Consider the following 19,311-nt stretch of genomic DNA (forward strand, 5'->3'; position numbering starts at 1 on the left):
GGGTAGTTAGGATAGGCGCAGGCCAATAGACAATAGGTGCAGGAGGAGGCCATTCGGCCATTCGAGCCAGCACCGACCGCCATTCAATGTGATCATGGCTGATCATTCTCAATCAGTACCCCGTTCCTGCCTTCTCCCCATACCCCCTGACTCCGCTATCCTTAAGAGCTCTATCTAGCTCTCTCTTGAAAGCATTCGGAGAATTGGCCTCCACTGCCTTCTGAGGCAAAGAACACCACAGATTTACAACTCTCTTACAGAAAAGGTTTTTCCTCATCTCCGTTCTAAATGGCCTACCCCTTATTCTTAAACTGTGGCCCCTGGTTCTGGACTCCACCAACATTGGGAACATGTTTCCTGCCTCTAACGTGTCCAACCCCTTAATAATCTTATATGTTTCAATAAGATCCCCTCTCATCCTTCTAAATTCCAAGCCTTGTCGCTCCAGTCTTTCAAAATACAACAGTCCCGCCATTCTGGGAATTAACCTAGTGAACTTGCGCTGCACGCCCTCAATAGCAAGAATATCCTTCCTCAAATTTGGAGACCAAAACTGCACACAGTACTCCAGGTGCGGTCTCACTATGGCCCTGTATAACTGCAGAAGGACCTTTTTGCTCCTATACTCAACTCCTCTTGTTAAGAAGGCCAACATTCCATTGGCTTTCTTCACTGCCTGCTGTACCTGCATGCTTCCTTTCAGTGACTGATGCACTAGGACACCCAGATCTCGTTGTACGTCCCCTTTTCCTAACTTGACACCATTCAGATAAATGTAAATGTTGGTAAATGTAAAAAAATTGTCCCCAGTGGGTGTAGGATAGTGTTAGTGTGCGGGGATCGCTGGTCGGCGAGGACCCGGTAGGTCGAAGGGCCTGTTTCCGCGCCGTATCTTTTAAACTAAACTAAACTAAAATCACAGGTTGAATAAAGACCAATATAACACTGCTGAAGTCCCGGGTTCTATCCTGACCTTGGGTCATGTCTGGGTAAAGTTTACACATTCTCCCTGTGTCTGCATGCTTGTTTTTTTTCTGAGAGCCCAAAGAAATGGTGGCACGGTGGCTACCCGGATTTGATCCTGGCTACAGGTGCGTCCCTGTACGGAGTTTGTACGTTCTCCCCGTGTCCTGCGTGGGTTTTCTCCAAGAATTTTGGTTTCCTCCCACACTCCAAAGACGTACAGCTTTGTTGGTTCATTGGCTTGGTGTAATGGTAAAAAATTGTCCCGAGTGTGGGAGGAACAATTGCTGGTCGGTGTGAACTCGGTGGGCCTGTGTTACGCGCTGTCTCTCGAAACTAAACTAACCTAAACATGCAGGTTGGTAAGATAATTGTCTCTGTAAATTGCTCATAGAGTGTGGGTGAGTGGTAGGTTGTGTTAATGAGAATTTGCGAGACAAAAAAAATAGGATTAATGTAAAATTAATATAAATAGGCGTCGATGATTGGTATGGACAAAATGATACAAAGACTCTATTTCTATGCTCCAGGATTTCTTGAATGAAATTTGATGAGCACCCACATAATGTGGAGATTATGGAATGTCTTCCCATCCATTGTGTCTATAGAAATAACTGCTGCTTATCAATTGGAAGCTTGCATGAAGCAGATGCAATGTATTGGTGCAAGGTAAACTGGTGCAAGATGCAAGATAAACTGGTGCAAGGTGCAAGATAAACTGGTGGAAGGTAAACTGGTGCAAGATGCAAAATAAAATGGTGCAAGGTAAACTGGTGCAAGGTGCACGATAAACTGGTGCAAGGTGCAAGATAAACTGGTGCAAGGTGCAAGATAAACTGGTGCAAGGTAAACTGGTGCAAGGTCAACTGGTGCAGCGGTGAAGGTAAACTGGTGCAAGGTGCAAGGTAAACTGGTGCAAGATAAACTGGTGCAAGGTGCAAGGTAAACTGGTGCAAGATAAACTGGTGCAAGGTGCAAGATAAACTGGTGCAAGGTGCAAGGTAAACTGGTGCAAGGTGCAAGGTAAACTGGTGCAAGGTAAACTGGTGCAAGATAAACTGGTGCAAGGTAAACTGGTGCAAGGTAAACTGGTGCGAGGTGCAAGATAAACTGGTGCAAGGTAAACTGGTGCAACGGGGAAGGTAAACTGGTGCAAGGTAAACTGGTGCAAGATGCAAGGTAAACTGGTGCAAGGCGCAAGATAAACTGGTGCAAGGTAAACTGGTGCAAGGTAAACTGGTGCAAGGCGCAAGATAAACTGGTGCAAGGTGCAAGGTAAACTGGTGCAAGGTAAACTGGTGCAAGGTAAACTGGTGCAAGGTAAACTGGTGCAAGGTAAACTGGTGCAAGGTAAACTGGTGCAAGGTAAACTGGTGCAAGGTAAACTGGTGCAAGGTAAACTGGTGCAAGGTAAACTGGTGCAAGGTAAACTGGTGCAAGGTAAACAGGTGCAAGGTAAACTGGTGCAAGGTAAACTGGTGCAAGGTAAACTGGTGCAAGGTGCAAGGTGCAAGGTAAACTGGTGCAAGTGGCAAGATAAACTGGTGCAAGGTAAACTGGTGCAAGGTAAACTGGTGCAAGGTAAACTGGTGCAAGGGGCAAGATAAACTGGTGCAAAATGCAAGATAAACTGGTGCAAGGTGCAAGATAAGCTGGTGCAAGGTAAACTGGTGCAAGGGGCAAGGTACCTTGGTGCACGGTGAAATGCAAGACAGGATTGTACCTCAGCCAGGTCTTGAGTGAAGCGTGCCAGCAGGCGGGCGGTGCTCAGGTCTCTCTTGCGGCTCTGTGACAACTCCTTAATGCGGGACCTCCTCTCCAGGATGGCATTGAGCTTCTGCTGGATGCGACTGGCATCTTCTCCTTTCAAACTCTCTTCTTCGAGCTTGTCTGCCTGCTCCTGCAGTGATGTCACCTGAAACAAAAGCAAAATTGTGCTTGCTCTAGGGGTGCCACACGTCCCAGCTCCAGTGACCCACGTTCAGTCCTGACATCTGCTGCTGTCTGTATGGAGTTTGAATGGTCTCCCTGTGGCCACTTCTGATTTTCAACCCACATCCCAAGGACAGTCTGAAGAAGGGTCTCGACCCGAAACGTCACCCATTCCCTCTCTCTGCTGCCTGACCTGCTGAGTTACTCCAGCATTTTGTGATCCCAAGGACACAGGTTAGTAGCTGCTGTAAACTGTTCTTAGAGAGGTAAGTCAGGGGTAGAATCCAGAGGGATTGTGGGGGGAGTAAAATGGGCTGAGTGCTTGGTACAGACTCGTTTTCACACCATACCCTTTCATATCTCTGTGTCTCCCTCTCCCCTGACTCTCGGTCTGAAGAAGGGTCTCGACCCAAAACGTCACCCATTCCTTCTCTCCAGAGATGCTGCCTCCAGCATTTGGTGTCTGTCTGAAAGGCCTGTATTTTCTGATCTGCTTCTTTCTTATTGACCCCATGTATATGAGTGGCTTCAGAAAGCCTGCTACTTATCACCAGACCCTGGCTGCCATGGGAAAGCAGTGGCAAGACTCGCACAAGTAAAGCCATACACTACACTGATTCAACTTCAGAGAAGAGTTAGGAGTGAACTGTAAAGGTTTGGATCTGGAGTGCCATTCAGATTGAACTGAGGAAGAATAATAGTCAATGAGTCTTTTTCTGAAAATCAGCTTCACCGTCACATTTGCTAACATCTGTTTTTCAATGTCCATATTTTCTTTAAAGTGTATTCTATTTCTCACAATGGAATTTGAACTCACTTCTTTGAATTTTTAATCCAATAATAAATACTACTTTTCTCATTTAAAACTGAGGTGAGAATAAAACTTTTTCAACCCAGAGAATTGTGAATTTGTGGAATTCTCTGCCACAGAAGGCAGTGGAGGCCAATTCACTGGATGAATTTAAAAGAGAGTTAGATAGAGCTCTAGGGGCTAGCGGAATCAGGGGATATGGGGAGAAGGCAGGCACGGGTTACTGATTGTGGATGATCAGCCATGATCACAATGAATGGCGGTGCTGGCTCGAAGGGCCAAATGGCCTCCTCCTGCACCTATTTTCTATGTTTCTATGACATCAGGGTGGCATGTTCACTAACTAAAGGCAATTCATTTCCATTTGGATAAACTATACACAAGCATATTTGCATCACACTTTTACACAAACAGTTAAACCAGATCCTTACTCCTGACTTTTACACACATCATTACACACCCAACACCTTCCACAGATATCAACACAGAACGGCCCTCCCTCGATCAGTGAAGCACAGGCCAGCCCCTCCCACAGCAAAAACCACAGCCTGACCTCCCCTGGAGAGGAAAACACAGCCTGGTCTTCCCTTAGAGATTGAATTGAATTGAATTGAATACATTTTATTGGCCAAGTATGTGTACACACAAGGAATGTGCCTTGGTGCTTTGCTCGCAAGTAACAACACGACATCCAGTAAACAGTTAAGAATAAAACATTATAGTTTATAGACAATAGGTGCAGGAGTAGGCCATTCGCCCCTTCGAGCCAGCACCGCCATTCAATGTGATCATGGCTGATCATTCTCAATCAGTACCCCGTTCCTACCTTCTCCCCTGACTCCGCTATCCTTAGGAGCTCCATCTAGCTCTCTCTTGAATGCATTCAGAGAATTGGCCTCCACTGCCTTCTGAGGCAGAGAATTCCACAGATTCACAACTCTCTGACTGAAAAAGTTTTTCCTCATCTCAGTTCTAAATCGCCTACCCCTTATTCTTAAACTGTACTGTGGCCCCTGGTTCTGGACTCCCCCAACATTGGGAACATGTTTCCTGCCTCTAACGTGTCCAACCCTTTAATAATCTTATACATTTCGATAAGATCCCCTCTCATCCTTCTAAATTCCAGTGTATATAAGCCTAGTCGCTCCAGTCTTTCAACATAGTGAAGAATGAAATAAAATACATGTGAAGAAATACACATGTGAAGAATGAAATAAAATACCAGAGTAAAAGGAGGCTACAGACTTTTGGTTTGTTGAGTAGAGTTACTGCTCGTGGTTTAAAGCTGTTTTTATGTCTGGCTGTGGCTGCTTTGACAGTCCGGAGTGGCCTTCCAGAGGGAAGTGCTTCCAAGAGTTTGTGGCCAGGGTGAGAGGGGTCAGAGATGATCTTGCCCGCCCGCTTCCTGGCCCAGTTCATCAATGGGGGGGGAAGGTTGCAGCCAACAACCTCCTCGGTTGATCGGACGATGCGCTGCAGCATAAACAGTCTAATCCCTCCTGCGGAGCTAAACACATCCCGACCCTCCCGCATGGACAAACACAGCCTGGCCTCCCCTCAGAGGTAAACACAGCCTGACCCCCTCCGACCGAGATAAGCAGAGTCTGAGCCCTCCTCTACAACTAAACGCTGCCTGACCCTCCTGCAGAGATTTACACAGCCTCAGTGAACACAACCTGACTCCTCCCTCAGGACACAAACGCAGCTCAACCCGACTCCTCCCTCAGTGAAAAGCAGCAACACCCCTTCCACAGAACTAAACGCAGCCCGACCTGCCCCTCGGTAAAACGCAGCCCGACCCCTCCCTCCGAACGCAAAGCATGGCCCAACCCCCTACCGAAGTACAACACAACCTCTAACTCTTTCTATTTATGCACCTGTCCAACCCTTGCTTGAGATAATAAAACACAGCTCAGGCCAGTCAGTGTGCAGAGTAAAGCCTGGCTCCGTACCTAACCACAGACCACGAAACACACCCTGGCCTTCACCTTCCTGACTATGTTCAAGGCAGATAATTCAGGAAAAAGGCACTAAAATGGAAATTGTGATCTTGAAGAATGGTGAGCAGCCATTAGATTGAATCTAATGCCTTCTCATAGGGATTCATAGAGTCATACAGGCCCTTCAGCGCACCTTGCCCACACTGACCAACATGTCCCATCTACACTTGTCCCGCTTGCCTACGTTTGACACATATCCCTCTAAACCTGTCCTATCCATGTAAAGGTGTCCTGTCTAATCCTGTCCCATTGCTTCTTTGAGGGGTAACTATTTCACACAAAGGGCGATGGGTACATAGAACGAGCGGCCGGAGGTGGTGGTTGAGGCAGGGGCTATCGCAACATTTAAGAAGCAATGAGACAGGATAGATTCCTATAAAATGTTTCCCCCTTCACCTTAAACCTATGCCCTCTGCTTCTCGATTCCGCTACTCTAGGCAAGAGACTCTGTGCGTCTACCTGATCTATTCCTCTCATGATTTTATACACCCTCGAGTCAATAGACAATAGACAATAGGTGCAGGAGTAGGCCATTCAGCCCTTCGAGCCAGCACCGCCATTCAATGCGATCATGGCTGATCACTCTCAATCAGTACCCCGTTCCTGCCTTCTCCCCATACCCCCTCACTCTGCTATCCTTAAGAGCTCTATCCAGCTCTCTCTTGAAAGCATCCAACGAACTGGCCTCCACTGCCTTCTGAGGCAGAGAATTCCACACCTTCACCACTCTCTGACTGAAAAAGTTCTTCCTCATCTCCGTTCTAAATGGCCTACCCCTTATTCTTAAACTCCTGGCAACATCCTCGTAAATCTTCTCTGCACCCTATTAAATATTTTCCTCTTCACTTAAACCTATGTCCTCTGATCCTCGATTCCCTACTATGGGCAAGAGACTCTGTGCATCTACCCAATCTATTCCTCTCATGATTTTATACACCTCCATAAGATCACCCCTCATCCTCCTGCGTTCAAAGGAATAGAGTTCCAGCCTACTCAACCCCTCCCTATAGCTCAGACCCTCTAGTCCTGGCAACATCCAGGTAAATCTTCTCTGTACCCTTTCCAGCTTGACAACATCTTTCCTATAACATGGTGCCCAGAACTGAACACAATACTTTAAATGCGGCCTCGCCAACTTCTTGTATAACTGCAACATGATCTCCCAACGTCTATACTCAATTCTCTGTGCCAAAAGCCTTTTTGACCAACCTGTGCTACCACTTTCAAGGAACTATCACTCCTGCATCCCTCTGCTCTACAACACTTCCCAGAGCCCTACCTATTCGAGCCAACCATTCACTGTGTAGATCCTGCCCATGTTAGACTTTCCAAAATGCAACACCTCACATTTCTGTGTTAAATTCCATCAACCATTCCTCAGCCCCCCTGCCCAATCGATCCAGATCCTGCTGCAATTTTGACAACTATCTTCACTATCTGTAATACCACCCACGTTTGTATCATCTGCAAACTTGATCATCTTTCCATGTACATTCTCATCTAAATCATTGATATAGATGATAAACAGTAAAGGGCCCAGCACCGAACCCTGAGGCACACCACTAGTCACAGGCCTCCAGTCTGAGAAGAACCTTCCACCATCACCCTCTGCTTCCTTCCATGAAGCCAATTTTCTATCCATTCAGCTATCTCTCCTTGGATCCCATGCGATCTAATCTTCCAGAACAGCCAACCATGTAGAACCTTTAGTTTAGAGATACAGCACGGAAACAGGCCCTTCGGCCCTCTGAGTCCGTGCCGACCAGCGATCCCCACACATTAATACTATCCTACACCCACTGGGAACAATTTTTACATTTACCAAGCCAATTAACCTACCAACCTGTACGTCTTTGGAATGTGGGAGCAAACCGAAGATCTTGGAGAAAACCCACGCAGGTCACGGGGAGAACGTACAAATTCCGTACAGTTTACATAGTCGGGATGGAACCCGGGTCTCCGGCGCTGCATTCGTTGTAAGGCAGCAACTCTACTGCTGCGCCACCGCGACCTTGTCGAATGTTTTGCTGAAATTCATATATACAACATCTACAGCTCTGCCCTCATGAGAAACATGACCCTCCACTTACAAAACCATGCTCACTATCCCTAATCAGCCCTTGTCCATCTAAATGCATGTATTCTGTTTCTATTTAAGTTTTTATGCTCACAGCATATGGGGAGAAGGCAAGCACAGGATACTGATTGTGGATGATCAGCCATGATCACAATGAATGACAGTGCTGGCTCGAAGGGCCGAATGGCCTCCTCCTGCACCTATTTTCTATGTCTATGTTTCTATACTCTAGCTCAATTCTTGAAACAAATGAAGCACACAATAGACAATAGATGCAGGAGGAGGAGGCCATTCGGCCCTTCGAGCCAGCCCTTCAATGTGATCATGGTTGATCATTCTCAATCAGTACCCCGTTCCTGCTTTCTCCCCATACCCCCTGACTCCGCTATCCTTAAGAGCTCGATCTAGCTCTCTCTTGAATGTATTCAGAGAATTGGCCTCCACTGCCCTCTGAGGCAGAGAATTCCACAGATTCACAACTCTCTGACTAAAAAAGTTTTTCCTCATCTCGGTTCTAAATGGCCTACCCCTTATTCTTAAACTGTGGCCCCTGGTTCTGAACTCCCCCAACATTGGGAACAGAACCCAATGTTCCCAATGTGCCTGTAACATGTCCAACCCCTTAATAATCTTATACGTTTCGATAAGATCCCCTCTCATCCTTCTCAATTCCAGTGTATACAAACCTAGTCGCTCCAGTCTTTCAACATATGACAGTCCCGCCATTCCGGGAATTAACCTAGTAAACCTACGCTGCACGCCCTCAATAGCAAGAATATCCTTCCTCAAATTTGGAGACCAAAACTGCACACAGTACTCCAGGTGCGGTCTCACTAGGGCCCTGTACAACTTCAGAAGGACCTCTTTGCTCCTATACTCAACTCCTCGTTATGAAGGCCAACATTCCATTGGCTTTCCTCACTGCCTGCTGTACCTGCATGCTTCCTTTCAGTGACTGATGTACTAAGACACCCAGATCACGTTGTACGTCCCCTTTTCCTAACTTGACACCATTCAAATAATAATCTGCCTTCCTATTCTTACCACCAAAGTGGATAACCTCACACTTATCTACATTAAACTGCATCTGCCATGCATCCGCCCACTCACACAACCTGTCCAAGTCACCCTGCAACCTCATAGCATCTTCCTCACAGTTCACACTGCCACCTAGCTTTGTATCATCGGCAAATTTGCTAATGGTACTTTTAATCCCTTCATCCAAGTCATTGATGTATATTGTAAATAGCTGCGGTCCCAACACCGAGCCTTGCGGTACCCCACTAGTCACTGCCTGCCATTCTGAAAGGGACCCATTTATCCCCACTCTTTGCTTTCTGTCTGTCAACCAACTTTCTATCCATGTCAGTACCCTACCTCCAATACCATGTGCTCTAATTTTGCCCACCAATCTCCTATGTGGGACCTTGTCGAAGGCTTTCTGAAAGTCGAGGTACACCACATCCACCGGCTCTCCCCTGTCAATTTTCCTAGTTACATCCTCAAAAAATTCCAGTGGATTAGTCAAGCACGATTTCCCCTTCGTAAATCCATGCTGACTCGGAACGATCCTGTTACTGCGATCCAAATGCTCCGCAATTTCGTCTTTTATAATTGACTCCAGCATCTTCCCCACCACGGATGTCAGACTAACTGGTCTATAATTTCCCGTTTTCTCTCTCCCTCCTTTCTTGAAAAGTGGGATAACATTAGCTACCCTCCAATCCACAGGATCTGACCCGGAATCTATAGAACATTGGAAAATAATCACTAATGCGTCCACAATTTCTAGAGCCACCTCCTTAAGCACCCTGGGATGCAGACCATCAGGCCCTGGGGATTTATCAGCCTTGAGTCCCATCAGTCTACCCAAAACTTTTTCCTGCCTAATGTGGATTTCTTCCAGTTCCTCTGTCACCCTAGGATCTCTGGCCACTAGAACATCTGGGAGATTGATTGTATCCTCCTCAGTGAAGACAGATCCAAAGTACCGGTTCAACTCGTCTGCCATTTCCTTGTTCCCCATAATAAATTCCCCAGCTTCTGTCTTCAAGGGACCCACATTTGCCTTGACTATTTTTTCCTTTTCACATACCTAAAAAAGCTTTTACTATCCTCCTTTATATTATTGGCTAGTTTACCCTCGTACCTCATCTTTTCTCCCGGTATTGCCTTTTTAGTTATCTTCTGTTGCTCTTTAAAAGAGTCCCAATCCCCTGGCTTCCCACTCTTCTTTGCTATGTTATACTTCTTCCCTTTTATTATTCAGAGCATTCAGAGAATTGGCCTCCAATGCCTTCTGAGGCAGAGAATTCCACAGATTTACAATTCTCTGACTGAAAAGGTTTTTCCTCATCTTAGTTCTAAATGGCCTACCCCTTATTCTTAAACTGTGGCCCCTTGTTCTGGACTCCCCCAACATTGGGAACATGAGAGGACCCTGCCCTCTGATCAACCAGAGGGGACCCTGCCCTTGACTCGGCTACCCCACCACCACAAGGTGACCTTGACTTTCCTCGCCCAGAGGGAACCAAAATTATCCCACCAGGAGTGGACCTCGAGTTTAGTTTAGAGATACAGCGCGGAAACAGGCCCTTCGGCCCACCGGGTCCGCGCCGACCAGCGATCCCCACACACTAACACGATCCTACACACACTAGGGACAATTTTTACATTTACCGAGCCAATTAACTTACAAACCTGCACGTATTAGGAGTCTGGGAGGAAACCGACGATCTCGGAGCAAACCCACGCAGGTCAAGGGGAGAACGTACAAACTCCGTACTGACAGCACCCGTAGTCGGGATGGAACCCGGGTCTCCGACGCTGCATTCGCTGTAAGGCAGCAACTCTACCGCTGCGCCACCGTGCCGCCAGAGTTCTGCTTGGCCAGAGGTGAGTCTGCCCTTCCCTTGGCTGGAGGGGACCTTGGCACTGCCACCGTGAGAGGACCTTGGCACTGCCACCGTGAGGGGACCTTGTCCTAACCTTGGCCAGGTGAGACGCTGATGGGACAACGCCCATTCCTCAGTCAGGCGGGACTCTCCCTTCACAGATTTAGACAAGACTTTTGGCCCTCCCATTGCCTGAAATAGCACTGCCCGTCCGACAGAGGCACTTCTTTCCTACAGCATGTGGTGTCTAGCCTGGCCTGACCATCTAACGTTGACGCACTGCCATACCTTAGCCTGGAGTGAAGCTTCACCTACACAGAGATTGAAACAGACCGGGCCTTGCACACCCATACCATGTTTGACCCATTCTGAGTTAGGAACTTAGGACAGTGTGGCACAATGCCGCCAATTCAGCCTCAGCTTCAGTGACTCCTCGTGGAAGTTCACTCTAGTTATTTTATCACGGGCTATTTCCGACGTTCTCGTCCGCTTTCCTCACACGTTTGCTCCAAAGTTGAGACGACCTGATGTGATTTACCTTTTCCTCCTGAGTTGCCAGTAGTTTCTCAAAGGCGTCGTGCCGTTTGATGAGGGAGTCCACAGTGTCCACAGTCGTTCCCAGGTCACTCGACCTCAAGTAAACCTGAAATAAAATGGCAACTGATCAGAGCCAGCCAGCCCCTCCGCACATTCAATTACATGTCTTCTCTTTGCAATTCCAGCCACTTGTCCTTTGCCATTGATAATCAGGATCAACCTTCATGGTACCAGATATTGTTCTCTTGTGAGAGCACTCAAAAGGTGCCACAAGCTGCATCGCCACTGCAAGATATTCCAACATAAGTTCATGTTCATAAATGATAGGAGCAGAATTAGACCATTAGGCCCATCAAGTCTTCTCTGCCAGTCAATCCTGGATGATCTATCTTTCCCTCCTAACCCCATTCTCCTGCCTTCTCCCCATAACCCCTGACACCCGTGCTAATCAATAATCTATCTATCTCTGCCTTGTAAATATCCACCGACTTGGCCTCCACATCCTTCTGTGGCAATGAATTCCAGATTCACCACCCTCTGACTGAAGAAATTCCTCCTCATCTCCTTCCTCACGGGACGTCCTTTAATTCTGAGGCTGTGACCTCTAGTCCTGGACTCTCCCACTAGTGGAAACATCCTCTCCACATCCACTCTGTCCAGGCCTTTCACATCCTCAAGTTAAGTTTATCTCCCAGGAACCCACAGATCAAAAAGATAATATTTCTAGATGCTGGAAATCTAAGAGAAACAAAGAATGTTGGAAACAGTCAGTATGTCAGGCAGAAACTGGGCAGTGGTTCAGACAGGTGCGCAGTTCGTTGAGCTGAATAGTTAACCCTGTTTCTACCGCCACAGATTCTGCCTGACAAGCTGAGTGCTTCCAGTATTCTTTATTACCTTTTCATATCTCATTTATCTGCTGGTATTTGTTTTTGATCTTTAATCAAAACCAGCCGGTTCTGATATAAATTAAAAAGGCTGATACTCCGAAATTTCAGTACTAAAGATTGTAGTGACAGATGAGATACTATTCCTGGTTGGAAGACGAGATACCATTCTCGACATTTGTAGTTTCGTCATTACTTTTTTACATTTCTTTCATTCGTTTGTTCTATATCTCTCTACATCACCGTCTATATCCCTCGTTTCCCTTTCCCCTGACTCTCAGTCTGAAGAAGGGTCTCGACACCACCTATTCCTTCTCTCCAGAGATGCTGCCTGAGTTACTCCAGCATTTTGTGTCGTATACTTTTCTTGAGTTTATGCTGGATTTCACTTGAAACAGCGTCAAAGACAGACACATACGATGAGAGGAAAATTATAATGAATCCAGGCAACTGGGAATTCGGGGAGATCTCTGTGGACTGAAAGAACCTGTTTCGTAAAGCTGATTTATGTTGGGTATCTCGACTGTACAGGACACCATATTGCAAGGACTGAACGCAGTGCCCAAAATTGGAAGAAACAGAAGTGAATCGCCTTTATTTTCATTCAAATCCTTCCATTTCCGTCTCCTCCAGGCAGATAATTAATCTTCTCCAAGCCTTCTCACCCTCTCTCAGCCAGCATCACCTATGTCACTCGGTCTCTTTTGGCTTCCGAACTATCACAGACATCGGAGACACAAGGAACTGTAGATCTGACAAAAAGAAAATAAACACAAAGTGCTGGAGTAACTCAGCAGGTCAGGCAGCAACTGTGGAGGGAATGGATAGGCGATGTTTTGGGTCGGGACTCTTCTTCGGCCATTTTGGGTCTCGACACAAAACGTTGCCTATCCATTCCCTCCACAGATGCTGCCTGACCCGCTGTTACTCCAGCATTTTGCGTCTATTTCCTATTACACACATTCTCTTACTTCGCTCCTTCTCTGAAAGTTTAAACATTTGGTTCCTAACTCAGTGGGGAACTGGTTTAGGAAAAGAAAAAGTAAAACATGCCACCATTTTGTTGCTCTTCTGAAGACCAATACATGGTCTTGGTATAGATTGAGCCTCATTATGTACCTGACCTCATGTAGGTTATCTGGTAGTACTTTGCACTAATACTGTTCCTAATTAAAAAAAATATGTTTAAACACTCATATGACTAGGCAGCTTATGTGGAAAGAGCAACAGAATTAAGGATTCAGATGCTGCTTGATATGCAGCTCCCAGGGTTGTTCTGATTGTTTTAAAGACTTTTAGTGTCTGTAGTTCTTTGATTTTCATTTATTGTTCCTGACTTGCCAGCGCTAAAATCTCCCACCCTTCATGAGCACAAAGGTCAAAAATACAGTAGCAACCTGAGAAACAGAGATAACCCTTGTCCCAGCTGGATGCTGGGACCGCAGTGCCTGACACTCTATAAACTGCAAGCCTGTTTCGGGCAAAGCTATGCAAAAAGTAATGATGATAAAGGAAACATATCAATGGTAGCTGTGTGCTAGGTGAAAACGAGTTACAGACAATGAGACTCAACAAGACGACTTCAGTCTGAAGAAGGGTCTCGACCCGAAACTTCACCCTTTCCTTCTCTCCACAGATGCTACCTGTCCCGCGGAGTTACTCCAGCATTTTGTGTCCCTCTTCGGTGTGAACCAGCATCTGCAGTTCCTACACAAAGCAATCTGCAGCTGCTGAAAGTTTGAAATAAACCCTTTATTGATCTACGTCCCCTTTGATCTGTCATTTTCACACCTTACCCATCCATACATCTGTCTCTCCCTCTCCCCTGACTCTCAGTCCGAAGAAGGGTCTCGACCCGAAACCTCACCCTTTCCTTCTCTCCAGAGATGCTGCCTGTCTATCTGAGTTACAGATGCTACCTGTCCCGCGGAGTTACTCCAGCTTTTTGTGTCTATCTAAGATGAAAGAACGGAGTGACTGGGCTTGTATACACTGGAATTTAGAAGGATGAGAAGGGATCTTATTGAAACGTATAAGATTATTAAGGGGTTGGACACGTTAGAGGCAGGAAACATGTTCCCAATGTTGGGGGAGTCCAGAACCAGGGGCCACAGCTTAGGAATAAGGGGTAGGCCATTTAGAACGGAGATGAGGAAAAACTTTTTCAGTCAGAGTTGTGAATCTGTGGAATTCTCTGCCTCAGAAGGCAGTGGAGGCCAATTCTCTGAATGTATTCAAGAGAGAGCTAGATAGAGCTCTTAATGATAGCGGAGTCAGGGGGTATGGGGAGAAGGCAGGAACGGGATACTGATTGTGGATGATCAGCCATGATCACATCGAATGGCGGTGCTGGCTGGAAGGGCTGAATGGCCTCCTCCTGCACCTATTGTCTACATGAGTTGAAGCTGGCACAAGTGTGGTGGAGGGAGTTGGAGAGTGTGAGGGGAATAAATGCAAGGGATATTTGAAATGGGAGAAATCAATATTCAGCCGAGGAGGTTGTGGCGGGCACAAGTGTGGTCTGACCTTGAGAAGGAGAGTGACAGGTCTCCCACAGGACACGTGTAACACACTGCAGTCACTGATGCCGGTCATCCAGCGGTGGTCTCCGTCACCGCCGCCACTGGGGCAGGGGCATTGCAGTCGAGGTTGTGGCTGTGAGGGTGCGGTGTGGAGAGTGGCCGGGGGCTGTGAGAGTGCGGTGTAGAGAGTGGTTGGTGGCTGTGGGAGTGCGGTGTGGCGGCTGGTGCTCGCAGCCGGCAGGGCGGTGTGTGGAGGGGGGAGGCAGCGCCGTCGCGTCTGCCCTGGGCTCAGGCTGACGGAGAGCACGGGGGCGCCGCGGCAGCTGGGCTTGAAGATGCAGCTGAGAGTGCAGGAGCTGCTGTAGCCGCCCCCCGCCGGCCCGACGGCCTCCTCCTCCTCCTGCCGCCCCCGCAACACCAGCACCGTCTGCGAGTAGTGGGCGGTGGGGGGAGAGGCAGCGGCGCCCCTTGCCCACGGACACTGCCCGGCGCCGCCTGTAGTGACGGTCAGCGAGGGGCCGCCGTGGTGCTGGTGATGGCGGCCGTGGCCGGGCGGCGGCGGCCTGGTCCGTGAGGCGGCGGCCAGCGTGACCTGCAGCCGGCTGACCCGCCGAGACCGGGCGGGGTGAGCGGCCCCTTCAGGCGGCGTGGGGGAACCGCACTCGCTGCTGCCGCCGCCGCCGCCGCCGCTCTTCACCGCTGCACCGCGCGGCAGGGACAGCCATGCACTTGACCCCGGCGCCCTGGCTGCGGGCTGGGTCTGGTGCACGCGCTGGGACCGTTGCAAGGGCTGGGTCTGCTGCACGGGCTGGGACTGGTGCACGCGCTGGGTCTGCTGCACGGGCTGGGTCTGGTGCACGGGCTGGGTCTGGTGCACGGGCTGGGTCTGGTGCACGGGCTGGGTCTGGTGCACGCGCTGGGACCGTTGCAAGGGCTGGGACCGTTGCAAGGGCTGGGTCTGGTGCACGGGCTGGGTCTGGTGCACGCGCTGGGACTGGTGCACGGGCTGGGTCTGGTGCACGGGCTGGGTCTGGTGCACGCGCTGGGTCTGGTGCACGGGCTGGGTCTGCTCCACGGGCTGGGACTGGTGCACGGGCTGGGTCTGCTGCACGGCTACTGTCTGCTCCTTCACTCTCGCTGTAGGCTCGGTCTGGTGCACAGGTTGGGTCTGATGCACGGCTGCAGACTGGGTCCGGTGCACGGTCACAGTCTGGGACCGGTGCACGGCTGCTGTCTGCTGCACGGCTGCAGGCTGGGTCTGGTGCACGGGCTGGATCCGCTGCACGGCCACAGTCTCCTCCTCCATGGTGGGAAGGCCAGGTGTGCGGGTGTGGCTGCCTTCTGCCCCCACGTCTTGCCTTGCCCGAGAGCCGGGCGCCGCTGCAGCTGGTGACGGGGGTCCCGCGGCTCGGGCAGGGTCTGCCGCCTGGCCGGTGGGTAGCCGGGGAGACGTGCCGGGCTTGGGCAAGGCGGGCGCCAGGGTGATGTCCAGTCTGGAGACACAGCGGTGGGGAGCCAGTGCCGTCCCCAGCACGGAGACGGAGCGGGCAGGTGGCGGCGGCGGCCCCGCCGGTGCTGGCCGCAGCTTCTTGCACACCGTGAAATGTTGCACCCGGCTACTGCTCGACATCCTCAGCCCCTGGCTCAGCATCTGAGGCTGGACCCCCCTCCTCCCCTCCTCCAAACGTCAGTGCAGTTTGCAGCGGCTCAAACCCCAGCACGGCCAACACTCAAAACAGCAGCAGCATCTTGAAGGATGCAGCCCACTTCAGTAACAGCAAGACATGCAAAGAACCCCCCCCTTCAGAGGCGACCACAAGCTGGAGTTAAGAGAGGGCAAGGCTCCAGGACCAGTCAGACCACTTCAATGCGCATTGAGTACATGCTGATATCCCTCTGAGTCTGCTGGATCAACGCCTTGCTTCCAGAGGAAGATATTTCTCCTTCAAACATTAGATCCACAGCAAGCTGTGAGTGAATTGGCACACTCCTCCAATTTGTGATCCAGGAGCGTAAAAGGAAAAAGTATGAGAAAGTTGAGAAAGTATAAGCTCACTGCAAGCCTTCCTGCCAAAATGAAGTCACTTGCAGCAGTCATGTTACTCTGGGTTTAGACTCTGTGTGTGTCAATGGCCGCATAGTACTGTTGCTGACTGCTGGGCTGTGAAGTTCTGCCTTGAAAGCTTTCACTTCCTAACCCTCTGTGCTTTGTTTAAATAAAATGCCTCACAGGTTCCATGAAGCGATATTAAATGTGCACTGTTTCTGACCACCTTCAGCCAACAAACTGTCACCTTACACCAGCCCTCCTTGAAAGATGAGCAATGCGGAGGTGGTTGTTACATTTGGACGGAGTATATCTAACCTTTTACTTTTGTCTTTGAGTTAATTCCAAATAAACTCTGCGTACACCTCAGGGACTCACCCTCCACCTGTTCTTAATTTGCTCAGGAGACGACAGCTCGCAAAGTTTTTTTTTGTAATTCCATTCGAAAAGGCTGTACGTACGTCTGTGAGACCACAAAGTAAGCCCAGGGCTGGGAACCGTGCCGGGGCAGGAGAGCGGGGGATAGCAGCACTTGTCCAGCTGACAAGCAAAATGTGTAGGAAGGAACTGCAGATGCTAGTTTAAACTGAAGAGAGACGCAGGCAGGCTGGAGTGACTCAGCGGGACAGGCAGCATCTCTGGGCCGCTGAGTTACTCCTGCATTTTGTGTCGTATCTTCAGTTGACAATCATCACAGCTTACAGACACACAGCTCAATCACAACGCAGTCTATGTACTAAAACTCGTTTGTTTGTTCCTGAACTACAGCCAACACGATACACGATAGCGCGACAATTTCAGGCCCACCTTACTCACCGTCGTCCCTTGGTGCTAATGGAAGAAGTTTCTTTGAAATCGGTGTTATATTTTTTAAGTTATTCACATTTTAAAGTTTAAATCTATTTCCGAGGGAAGGGGGGGCGGAGGGAGGATAGGAGGGGGGCGGAGGGAGGGTAAGGGGGGTGGAGGGGATGGGGAGAGAGGCAAGGGGGAGAGAGGGGAGGGGGAGAGAGGGGAGTGGGGGGAGGGGAGGGGGAGAGAGGGGAGGGGGAGAGGGGAGGGAAAGGAGAGGGGGAGGGAAAGGGGGAGGAGAGGGTGCTGCACCAATGCAGGAAAGGTTTGGGCCCAACGGGTCCACTTGGTCTAGTGTTAATTATATCTAGCGTCAGTAATACAAAAATAAACGAAAGGGTGCACACGTCTGGAAACAAATGAATATAAATGGCAGAGTATGCACAAAGCAATGATGTAATATAAATGGGCAATGCAAAACCAGGCGAGAACAATGTAAGATAATCAGGGGAAAGTACACATCTCGAGTAACTATGTAATATAAATGACGCCGACAAAGATTTAAATAAACGGGGTTTAAATGCACTCAGGAGACAGCACTGTGATTCAAAGGAATGGGTGCAACACCCAGAGACGATGCCATGAACGAGAGAGTGATGAAAACCAAACTGAAGAATGTACTGCTGATGCTGGTTTAAACCCAAGGTAGACGCAAAATGCTGCAGTAACTCAGCGGGACAGGCAGCATCTCTGGAGAGAAGGAACAGGTGACGTTTCGGGTCGAGACCCTTCGGACAGAGTCTGGGGAAAGGGAAACGAGAGATATAGATGGTGATGTAGAGAGAGAGAGAGAGAGAGAACAAATGAACGAAAGGGTTGCAAAAAAGTAATGATGATCAAGGAAACAGTCCATGAAGAAGGATCTCGACCTGAAACGTCACCTATTCCTTTTCTCTAGAGATGCTGTCTGACCCACTGAGTTACTCCAGCTAGAAGACTGTACATACCCAGAGACTTTGATGTTATAGATGGTGATAGGGGCGGCACGGTGGCGCAGCGGTAGATTTGCTGCCTTACAGCCAATGCAGCGCCGGAGACACGGGCTCGATCCCAACTACGGGTGCTGTCTGTACGGAGTTTGTACGTTCTCCCCGTGACCTGAGATCTTCGAGATCTTCGGTTTCCTCCCTCACTCCATAGACGTACAGGCATGTAGGTTAATTGGCATGTAGGTCCCTAGTGGGTGTAGGATAGTGTTAATGTGCGGGGATCGCTGGTCGGCGCAGACCTGGTGGGCCGAAAGGGCCTGTTTCCGCCCTCTATCTCTAAAAGAGTGTCCACATGTGCACTAATGTGAAGTAATACTAGCACATGCACTCAGATACAAAGACATAATAGAAATGAATGTAGACACACGGACAGCAATGTAAAATGAATAAGTGAATTCACTGAGGCAGGGATGCGATGTAAAAGAGTGTAAAACAGCAACATGTAAATGAGACTGTGCACAGGCAGGTCTGGCCGAAGGGCCTGTTTCCATGCTCTATGACTAATAACAGAAAATGCTGGGAATACTCAGTAGATCAGACAGCATCTCTGACGAAAGAAAGAGCTAATGTTTTCGGCCAACGATCTTTCATCAAAATTGGAAAAAGTGAGAAAACATGGTGTGTTAAGTTAACAGGGATAAAAGGGTGGAGAGAACGGAGGGGACCTCTGTGATACGATGGAGATTAGGATTGAAGACAGGCACAAAATGCTGGAATAACTCAATGGGTCAGACAGCATCTCTGGAGAAAAAGAATAGGTGACGTTTCGGTCGAGACTGTTCTTCGGGATTAAGATTATT

General features: G+C 48.9%; 1 protein-coding gene across 1 annotated transcript in view; it reads right to left on the reverse strand.

The window, feature by feature from the left end:
* sptbn5 (spectrin, beta, non-erythrocytic 5) overlaps window positions 1-19,311 on the reverse strand; it is a 183,033-nt gene that overhangs the window by 39,955 nt on the left and 123,767 nt on the right. Inside the window, exons 36-37 of the mRNA XM_078406114.1 lie at window positions 11,216-11,320; window positions 2,687-2,878 (exon numbers count right to left, since the gene is read on the reverse strand). Coding sequence (XP_078262240.1) covers window positions 2,687-2,878; window positions 11,216-11,320 — 297 coding nt within the window. The remainder of the gene's footprint in view (window positions 1-2,686; window positions 2,879-11,215; window positions 11,321-19,311) is intronic.

The sequence above is a fragment of the Rhinoraja longicauda genome, chromosome 10 (genome assembly GCF_053455715.1).
Source record: "Rhinoraja longicauda isolate Sanriku21f chromosome 10, sRhiLon1.1, whole genome shotgun sequence".
NCBI lineage: Eukaryota > Metazoa > Chordata > Chondrichthyes > Rajiformes > Arhynchobatidae > Rhinoraja > Rhinoraja longicauda.